The sequence below is a fragment of the Sminthopsis crassicaudata genome, chromosome 3, assembly GCF_048593235.1.
Source record: "Sminthopsis crassicaudata isolate SCR6 chromosome 3, ASM4859323v1, whole genome shotgun sequence".
In the NCBI taxonomy this organism is placed as follows: Eukaryota; Metazoa; Chordata; class Mammalia; order Dasyuromorphia; family Dasyuridae; genus Sminthopsis; species Sminthopsis crassicaudata.
Genome location: NC_133619.1, coordinates 584,849,564 through 584,860,254, shown reverse-complemented (window position 1 = coordinate 584,860,254; position 10,691 = coordinate 584,849,564). Strand labels below are relative to the sequence as shown.

The following is a 10,691-nucleotide window of genomic DNA, read 5'->3' as shown; positions in this document are numbered from 1 at the left end:
TCTACATCTTCCCTCTAGGAAAGCCTTTTTTTTTGCCCCAGAGTCACTAAAGACACTAGAAAAGTTTGAAATACTTTATTGGAATGCAACATAGCCATTATGCATTCAAGGCCATTTCTGTTACCTTTACAAAAGCTTGGGGTTTCCTAGGAGGCAAGTTTAGTGATGGTCTCAGGTTGAGCAGTGTTGGAGTTCTCTGACTGAGAGAAACATATGCATGAGACTTACTTAGAAGGGTATACGTGGCCTTTTCATGGAAGCACTTTCTCTTTCTTCATGGTAGAAACCTATTTGTGGAAGACTGCAGGTCTTCATATATGGGGAGGCTGAGAATGATTTACTACTTGTCTTTCCCTTGTAATTTATTTTGCTATTCTCTTCTAAATACTTTGCTCTTTGGGGGAAAAAGCATATGCAAATGTGTTCATGGGGGCATGTGACTGTGATAATCTCTGTAAGAGACTGAGAAGATTGGCATGAATGTGTGTGAGAGCTTCAGTGTGTATCCCTGGGTTAGCACACAGCCATTTCTATCAGAATTGTCAGTGGCTCACTGGGTGCTACTGAGTGTGAACTGGAAACTAAGTGTGGGGCAATGCATAGAATAGTTGAGTGTGTATTTTTTTTTTTTTTTTCATTTCTCTCCTCTTTTGGGGCAAAGAAGAGTAACTCTAACTGCCTGTGTAGTTTAATTGTTATGACATGAGGATATTTATAGATACATTTTCCTATATCTTTGGGGCTCCTCTGAGGTTTGTGTCATCCAAAGGCGAGGGTGATAGGGGTCATCCTAAAGCTGAAGTCAAGAAGGAATGTGTGTGTGTGTGTGTGTGACCTTGAGCCTAAGAGGCCTTTTCCTCTCCACCATCCCCCTCATCATCAGCACCTGCCTCAACCTCCTCAGGAGCTGGCCATTCACGAGTCTGCCACTCTAGTCGCTCAATACGATAAGCTATCTTAAGGGCACTGGACTCCAGTTCAGCCAAGAGGCGGGCAAACTTGGTCTGCAGGTCGTCTAGTTGCTGATCAAGACCACGCAGGCGGTTGTCCGTAGCTTCCTGCAGTGCGATCTCAGCTGCCTCTGCATTGACATCCAGCTTGTTCATCTTGAGCAGGATCTCCCGGCCCTTCTCCTCCATGACAGTCTGAGCTTGTGGGTACTCACTCAGCACTTCTCGAAGGTCTTCCTTACTCAGGCAGAATAGGTCAGAATAGCCCAGACTCTTGATGTTTGCAGTCCTACGGTTACCAGACATATTCCCTGTGGGGGAATGGCAAGTAGGATACAGTGGTATAGTGTGATCCTAGGAATGATCTGTGAGTAGGTGTATGGGAGATAAAATCCTTTCCCCACAACTAAGCCTCTTCAATTCCGCTAATCCTTTCCTCAGGGTTCAGCCTCCCCCATATCCATTAAAAATTCTTATCTGGTCCTGTTCCCAAGGAAAGACTCTTCTGCACCTTATTTTCCAAAATAGCTGGGGGACAGACCAGTCTCTTCTGCCTTCCCTCCCAAGGTCACCACTGGGTCCTCCCACTTTTCAGATTACTGAAGCAAAAGCCCCTTCCTTAGATCTCTTCACCAATCCCCACCCAATACACCCTACATCTTTAAGCCAGGAATGTCTTTCCCAGGGGTCTTTCTAGACTCAGGATCTATCCCCAGATGGAGCCAGGAGTTCCTTTCCTAGGCTATCATTTGAGCCAATCCCCTTTTCCCACCTTTGATATTTATGATGCTGATCTCCCCGAAGTAAAGTCCGGCACCCAGCACTGCATATTGAGTAACACCGTCATCAGCCACCACGGCCAACTGGCCCTCTCGGATGATGTACATTTCACGGCCGATATCGCCCTTACGACACACGTATTCTCCTGGTGAATAGGTCTGGGGCTGTAGTTTTAGTACAAGCTCCTCTAGGAGACTGGCCTCACAGTTCTGGAAGATTTGCACCCGACTGAGGGTGGGCAGGTGCACAGATACAGCCACCTCAGCCCTCAGGCGCTCAGGCAGATGCTGCAGAATGGCCACCTCATTTGTCATTTTCTTGTTAATCTGTAGATGTTGGTACCTGGAGTGGTAACAGAAATGGTGGTGGGCTATGGGCAGATGGACTCTCCTCCCTGCCACGGACTCACACCTTGTTAACCCCTGCTTCATCCCAGATGCTCTGCCAGGCCCAATATTATTTTTCCTTCATGGGCACCAGATCAGATCCTAGCTCCTTCAATAATCATAGAATCTCAGACTATGGAAGCTAATAGTCTGACCTCAGCTGGCCTAACAAATACCTCAATAAGAATCCCTTCTACAGATGGGGTAATGTGACCAACGCCACCTGGAAGTCCTCCAGCAATAATAACTGACACCTTCCAAGTAGCTCATTTCTCTTTTGAGTTAGCTCTAACTTTTTCAAAATGTGTGTGTGTGTGTGTGTGTGTTTTACCTAGAACTTAAATCTGCCTCTTTGCAGCCTCTATCCACTGCTCCTAAGGCTGTCAAACAGAACAAATCTGATTTGTTTTTTATAACATAGCTGCTCTTCAGATACTTGAAGATACTGATCATAGGTCCCCTAAGTCTTTTCTTTAAACACTCCTAGATCCTTCAAACAATCCCTCTTTTCTGTGAAGCCTTACTGTTTATGCAGGTCAACAATTAATTAATTTTCTTCAACCCAATGAGATAATTTATGCAGACCAGTTTCAAAACTTTAAAGAAGCAAATCAACATTAGCTATTATTACTATTAATCCATGTGCAGGTCTTTCGACATCTCCCAGGAGCAAAGCCTAGTCTTGCCTTTAATCAGGAAGCTCTCAGTTTACATGAGAAATGGAGATTCACATGTATTTGGGCATGTGTGGTTTTTCACATGGCAAAGCCTGGGAATCTAACAGTCCCAGGACTCTGTGCAGGACAGGCTCAGTATGGTGGAAGGAGAAATGGATTTAGAATCAGAAGTTCCATTTTTGGCTTTATTAATTTATCTGTAGGAACTTCTTGGGCCAGAGGCTCTTCATCTATAAAATGCAACAAATATTAATCAAGAATTTGCCCTATGCTAGGGACTACGCTAAGCACTTAGAATACAAGAAAAAAGTGAAAAAGGTTCTGGCCCTCAGGAAGCTCAAATGTTAACTGGGTATATATGATTTCTACATTCCTTTAAGTTCTTTAAGTTCAAAGTCCTACTATGTGGAGGTAATAGGGAGCCAAGAGAGTTTCTTGAGCAGGGCAGTAGAAGGGAGAACTAATCAGATGTTATGTTTTAGAAAAATCAGCTTGGGTCACCTTTCTTACCTGGCTCCTCTCTACTTTTTCAACTTTCTTACATCTTCCTTCCTTCCATGAACTATCAACCAGCTACACTGACCTACCCGTAGCTTCTTGAAAAAGAAACTTCATCTCTAATCATCATGATTATGCAAGATGTGTCCCACATCCCTGGAAGGCTTGTCTCCTCGCCTTGGTTTTTACTTACTTTGGCTTCCTTCAATACCTTTCCCAGTTTTCCCAGCTGTTAATGTCCCCCTTCATCTAGTGTGTGTGTCTCTCTCTCTCTCTCTCTCTCTCTCTCTCTCTCTCTCTCTCTCTCTCTCTCTCTCTCTTTCTCTCTCTCTCTCTCTCTCTTTCTCTCTCTCTCTCTCTCTCTCTCTCTCTCTCTATATATATATATATATATATATATATATATATATCACATGTATCTGATTATTTTTTTCTCATTAGAATATGAGTTCTCTAAAGATAAAGATTGGTTTTTGTGTGTCTTTATATCCCTAGTGCTTAGTCTAACACATATACATGCTTAATTAGTGCTTTTTGATTGACTCACAGAATCCCAAAATCGTTAAGTAGTCTAGGTCATTCCTAAATAAAAATCTCTTCATTAACATCATAGGATTATAGCATTTAGATTTAGAAAAGACTTGAATCCAACTTGTTTTTACAGATGGAGAAATAGAGGTCCATAATTATTCAGTTCCATCTTTACCCTTGTTTCTAAGATCTTAGAAGTAATTAGTAAGACTCAGGCATCTCTAATTCCAAATCCAGTGAATTTTCCACTATAGGACATTGTTTCTCTTTCTCTGACAAATGGTTATCCAGGTTGATAACTTTCTTCAATTTCATAAGAAGTCCTATCACTGTCTTCCTCTGCATCCTCTTCTGCTTTCCTAGTCTCCCATTTTCCCCTTATACTTCTATATTCCTACCACCATGTTTCCAATAATCAATGGCGTACCCTTTGCTCCCTGTCCCTGAGTACCTCCTCCTTGCTATTGCTGTCTTCCTAACCTCCTTCTTCCTATGGCTGAATTCTTAGCAGTAAAAGATACTTCATATCTTTCAAAGCCTTCCTCCTTTCCAAGGAACATGTTCTGGCAAGCAAGTACTCTTCATATAACAATAGTCATTGAATCCTCATGGCCAATATCCTCCCCTTGCCCCAACACTTTCTACTCTCTCAGCAGCTAGGCCCTCACCAGTCAATGACTCGACGCTCCAGTCGGCGGTTGACATGCTGCAACTTCATGTATTTCTTGACAAGCGCATGATCAGGGTAGAAGGCTGCATCAGCTGTGTTCATATTGTAGATGACTGAGCTCATGCTACCCATTATGGTGGCAAAGCCCATGACAGCCAGCAAGAAGTCACCCACCATAAAAAGGTACTCTTCTTCACGGGCTGGCAGGGGGGTGTCACCTACAGTGGTGAGGATGAGTGTAGAGAAGTAGAAGCTGTAGAGGTATTGGCGACGAAGACGTTCAAAACCTGGTTGTGCTGGGTCAGGGTATACCCAGGCATCTCGCCCAAAGCCCAGGTATCGTGACAATGCAAAATATAGACAGCTATTCCAGTGGATGACAACAAAGATATAGAGCATAAGTTTGGCAATTCTGAAGGCATTGGGATATGCTGTACGGGTCTCTGTTCGGTCAAAGGCCTCAAAAAGGCGTGGAACTCGAAGGAAACGATTGAGCCTCAGGGTAGGTGTATGAGGGCCCAAGTGCAAGTATGCCAAATCTGTGGGCACCAGGGACAATATATCCAACAAGAAATTTGATGTCCGCACATAGCGCTGTGAGATCTGACCCTTGTCCAGTACCAAGATGCCCTGTTCCAGGAACCCTGAGGTTAGAAAGGAGTAGCAAGGTTAGTTCCAGTATTGGAAATGCAACAAAGAGAAAGTGGCGGAGTGAAGGCAAGAAGCTGTTCCAGTCTCCCTGGAATACCACCTGAAACCAAGCCTCTGACCAGAGACTGATGGAATGAAAGCACTCTCCAGCTCAAGACAGATTAGAAGGACTTCAAGAAAGGCCAGTCTCTCTGGGGTGAAAGGGGTGCTCAGCCCAGCTCAGACAGACTGTGGGAAAGCCAATGAGAGGGTCTTAGTCACAGCCAGTCAGCAAATGAGACCCTCAGTCCTGGCTCAGTGGTGAAGCAGACCAGAGGGTGACCTCCAGTCAATTAAAGTCAAATTCTGAGAAATCAGGGTGCTTCCTGGGTTAATCAGGAAAAGCTTTCCCCTGCTCTGAGCAAAAGACAAAACACAAGGGGCCCCTGTGCTCAAAGCCAAGGCTCAGAACTGCACAGGAAGCTTGGGACAGTATCCCCTTTACCCAGGAGCAAAGCTTGACTATAACACTCACAAAAGAGGAAATACAAAAAGGCAAGGAAAGAAAATGAGCAACAAACAGAAAAGAACCTTAACCATAGAAAACTACTAAAGTGACAGGGAAGAGCAAAACACCAATTCAGATGAAGACAAAATGTCCACAGAGGTCTCAAGCCCAAAGAGGCTTTTTGGAAGTGTTCATAAAAGATTTTAAAAAGCAAATAAGAGAGGTAGAAGAAAAAATGAGAAAAGAAATAAGAGGTATATAAGAGAGAGTCAACAGCTTGGAAAAGAAAGGCACGTCCTTAAAAAACACAATAAGCCAATGCACAAAAAAAAAATCCAATGAAGAGAATAACAACTTGAAAAGTAGAATTAATCAATTAGAAAAAGAGATGCAAAAGCTAACTGAAGAACATCACACATTAAAAACTAGAATAGGGCAAATGGAAACTAATGACTTTATGAGAAATCAAAAATCAGTCAAACAAACTAAAAAGAATGAAAAACTAGAAGAAAAATATCCCATTGGAAAGAGCCAACCTAGAAAATAGATCCAGGAGAGACAATTTAAAAATTATTGGTCTACCTGAAGGCCATGACCAAAAAGAGAACCTGGATAGTATCCTTCAAGAGATCAAGGAAAACTGGCCTCATATACTAAAACCAGAGGGGAAATAGTCATTGAAAGACTCCATCAATCATCTCCACATTATTGCAAAACTCCAAGACAATAATCTTAAGGGAAAAAATACTCCAAGCTGCCAGACAAAAACAATTCAGATACCAAGGAAAAACAGTCAGGATTATCCAGGATCTGGCAGTTTCTACAATAAAGGATCAGAGGGTTTGGAATATCATATTCTGTAAGGCAAAAGACTTGGGGTTATAACCAAAATTAACTACCTAGCAAAATTGAACATCATCTTTCAGGGGAAAGATGGATCTTCAATGAAGTAAGAGATTTTTAATCATTTCTATTGAAAAAAAAAAAAATATATATATATATAATTTAATGGTTAAATTGTTTACAATGCTAGATGGGAAAATGATATCTATAATTCTTGAGAACTCTGTTACTGGGGCAGTTAGAGGGTGAATACATGGACAGGGTTGTGTGGTTGTGAATGGACTCTGATGGAAAGAAGAAATTAATGGGTAGAAAATTATTTGTACTTGGAGAAGAGGAAAGGGGAGGTATAATGGGACAAATTAGATCACATGAAGAGGCACAAAAGACCTATTACAAAAGAGGGAAAGAAGGGAGGGGATGAGCATTGTCTGAAGCTTGATTTCATCAGCTTTGACTCAAAGAAGGAATAATTTAATCCATTCAGTTGGGTATAGAAATGTATACCCTATAAAAATTAGGAAGAGAAAGGGAAATAAAATGAAGGATAGAAACATTAGGAGAAAGGGATAAAAGAAAGGAGGAAGGGTGATACAAGGTAGGGGAGGTAGAGGGCTAAGAAGAGACAGAGTGGAAAGAGAGAACAAAAGTATACATAGGGGAGAAAATAGGATGCAGGAAAATACAAAGCTGGTAATCATAACTATCAACTGGAACCTTCCCATAAAACAGAAGCAAATATCAGAATGGATTAAAAAAATAGAATTCTGTCATAAAAATAATAAAGGAAATGCAACAAAGAGCCAGAGTGGGGCTCATACAAATTTTCAAGGTTGATAGAGGAGTTAGCAGGCTTCAGTGAGATTAATGGGGAAATTATCTAGGTCTTTTTAGCCTTTTACAATATTTAATAATTGATCCCAGTTCCGTGCCTTTGTAGGGGTTATCTCTTACAGTTAGAATGCACTCTCTCTATAGCTCTGCCTCGTTACATCCTTACTTTCCCACAGATCTTAGCTGAGGTGCTGCTTCCTACCTGAAGCCATCCTCAAGCCACCTAATTATGTGTTATCTCCCTGCTCAAATTGGCTTATGTTTAATTATCTGTCCACAAGTTATTATCAGGTTAATGTCTCCCCCCAAAAGAACGTATATTCTTTGGGGTCTGAGCCTGGTTTTGTATCCCAATGACTTATACATAGTAGGTACATGATAACTATTTGTTGAATTGAGTCACAGGAGTAGAGGGTGTGGTGAGGATAGATCAACTGGAATGAAAGGGTTGGGAGTGGAAGAATCTAGGTTGGGATATCACTGACCAGTATGGAAGCGCACGACAATGTCCATTAAGTAGAGCAGGTCACTTATATAGTCCAGGACCAGCCAGACCACCAAGTATCCATGCTGGAGGTCTGGGAAGCAGGCTCTGGGGATAAAGGAGGGAATATTTTGAGCGGGACTTGGCTGCAGGACCTAGTAGTGAAAACCCCTCTATTCCTCCCAGAATCTCCCAGAAGCAGAACAAGAAAGCCCCCTTTCCCCTTCTTCCACACCCTTAGATTTTTCCAAGTGCCCTTCTGTGCCCTTATTTTCTCTTCTTACCTGCAGACAAGAATTATGAGGTTGTACATGACTGGGAACACCATAGTGTTGAGCCACCAATAATACTTGTCCCCTGATGGATCCAAAACAGGCACTGACTTCCTGAAGGTAATAAAACAGGAGTTTTAGCGTATGACCATTCTAGAAGGCTCCCAGAAAGAGAGAATTATGGGACTCTTAGTCCCCATGTTGTTTGTGGAAACAAATCCCTTTCCTCTCCCTCCTCCTTCCCATTATGCTTTTAATACTTTTCTCTTAATTAGTACTTTAATACTCTTCTAGAGTATTTTTAATTTACCTCTCCAACACGCACACATCTTAGAGTCCCCTCCCCTCTCACCTGGGTTTGGAAGGTGCTTGAGGAGATGATTCTTTGGTGTTCACTTTGGACTCTTGACTCATGGTCTTGGAGTCTAGGTCGAGCTACAGATATCTGTGGGAGGAGGAGGAAGATTCTAGAATAAGAAAGATTCTACCAGGTCTATGGGAATAGAATAATTTTGTGGAATAATGGTTAAGGAGGATTGTGTTGGTTCAGTGGAGATAGGTAATCTGAGAGGATAAGGAGCTCAAGTTTCTAAGAGAATAGAAAATTCTGAGGGAAACTCAGTTTTGGGGAGGTGGATTCTACATTGTTAGTGGAAGGTCTGTGGAGTTGAAGAAGTTGAGAGGAAAATCAAGAAAGAAAAGAAAATTTTGGGATAAAGTATATAGATATATAGGAGGAAGATTAATGGAAAAGATTTGGGGGAACATTTGGGGAAGAAAGGCTGATTTTGAGGATTTATGGAGAGAGGAGTGCATCTCTGAGGGAAAAAGGAAAATACTAAAGGCCAGTAAAAGGTTAAGAAGAAAAATTGGGGGAAACAGTGAGAAGAGGAATTCTAGGGAAACAGCATAGGAGGAAGAATTTTGAGGCATCTATGAGAGTAAATAATTCTCATTTTCTTTTCTTTTAATAATGTTTTTGAGAAAATAATTCTTAGTGATGGAGGTCTTGTGGGAAAAAAAAAAGATTGTGGGCAATTTATAGGGGTGTGTGTAGTATAAGGGCTGAGGAGAAATTAGATCCCGAGGGGCTTGTAAGAAGAAAAAATGTATGTATGTGTGTGTGAGAGAGAAGAAGAGAGAGAGAGGAGAAGGAAGAGGAGAGGAACAGGGAAAGAAAGAAAGAAAGAGAGGGAGGGGGAGAGAGAGAGATTTTCTATGGGAGGATAGAGGAAAACAATATCCTGTACATTGTTGGGAGAGGGAAGGGAGAGAGGTGTGTGAAAATTCCCAAGTTAGCAGGATATAAATGACTTAGAAGATGATTTTGGGAGTTTCTACATGGGAAAGATTTCTAGGAAGTTTATGGTGGTTATGGGAGGGAAGAAGTTGATTCTGGAAAATGGCCTATGAGAAGTAGGAAATTCTGAATAGGTTTTATGGGAAGAAGATTGTTGGGAGAGGCAAAAGAAGGGATAAAGGAAGACTGTAGGTATTTGAAGGGAAGAAAGATTCAGGAGGTGTTTGATGTGAGGATTCTGGGATGGATCTAGGAAAGAAAAGGAAGATTCTCAAGTCTGGAAGGTTGGAGAGAGAAGATATGGGATTTAGAAGGGATGCATCAGTGTGGCACAGCAGAAAGAGCATGGAATTAAATTCCGCTTTATTTTCTACCGTGTGACCTTGGATAAACCCTTAGTCTCTTTGGTCCTCAGATTCCTCCCCTGTAAAATGAAAGAGTTGGACTATCAAAGTCATGGTCTGTAAAATTCCTGAGTACAGCCTGGACCAGATTAATATGTAATTGAAAAACATGGAACAAAATAAGTAAAAAAACAACATAGATAATGTTCATTTGTGATTTTCTAAGGCAATATGAGAGCTGTGGGGATCTGTTTCTATTTGAGTTTAATTGCACTGGGCTAAATGACTAAAGTCCTTTCCAGTTCTAAATTCTGTTATTTTATCATTTTAGCAGGGTTGCATATAGGAGGACTAGGGTGGGGAGAAATTTGGGGGTTTTGGTGGGGGAAGACAAAGAAAATCCTGATGGAGTTTGGAGGAAGATTCTTGGAAGGTGAGGGTTTGGGGAAGTAGTTTTCTCACATTAATAGGCATAAAAATATAGTCTCTTAGCTTCAGTTTCCTCCTGTATAAGTGGTGGGCACCTGTATCACATCTTATTGTAAAACTTAAAAAAGAAAAATGTCCCCAGGAGAATGTTATTAGCTCTTTGAAGTTAGGGATATCTAGGTGGGTAGCAGAGTGGGTAGAGTTTTAGATAGGGGCCTGGAAGACCTGAGTGCAAATCCAGCCTCCAGACACAGCCTAGTTGTGTACCCCTGGGCAAGTCATTTCACCTCTGTCCTATAAAGTGGGGATAATGATAGCACCTGTTTCCCAGAACTATTGTGCTTAGCACAGTACTTAGCGCGTATCATCTAAAAAAGGGCTGTTCCCTTCCCAGAGTCCTAGTCCTTAGCATCGACTTTTGTTGAATTGTTTCTAGGGCAGAAGAAAGTTCTCTACACGGAAAGAAAGGAGTCTGGGTGGGAGATTTCGAGATAGGTCCTTGGGGAAGAAGATTCTAGGTGGTTGTTGAGAAAACAGGATTCTGAGAGAGGGAGA

At 41.8% G+C, this 10,691-nt stretch overlaps 1 protein-coding gene across 5 annotated transcripts in view; it reads right to left on the bottom strand.

Moving 5' to 3' along the window:
- Positions 1–361: 361 nt before the first annotated feature.
- The window catches only part of CNGA4 (cyclic nucleotide gated channel subunit alpha 4), an 11,855-nt gene continuing 1,525 nt past the window's right edge, over positions 362–10,691 (bottom strand). For all 5 annotated transcript variants that reach the window (XM_074305024.1, XM_074305026.1, XM_074305025.1 and 2 more), the window contains exons 2-7: positions 8,416–8,508; positions 8,076–8,177; positions 7,793–7,899; positions 4,491–5,136; positions 1,723–2,072; positions 362–1,261 (exon numbers count right to left, since the gene is read on the bottom strand). In XM_074305024.1, the coding sequence (XP_074161125.1) occupies positions 843–1,261; positions 1,723–2,072; positions 4,491–5,136; positions 7,793–7,899; positions 8,076–8,177; positions 8,416–8,477 (1,686 nt within the window). In that variant the 5' untranslated portion in view covers positions 8,478–8,508 and the 3' untranslated portion in view covers positions 362–842. The remainder of the gene's footprint in view (positions 1,262–1,722; positions 2,073–4,490; positions 5,137–7,792; positions 7,900–8,075; positions 8,178–8,415; positions 8,509–10,691) is intronic.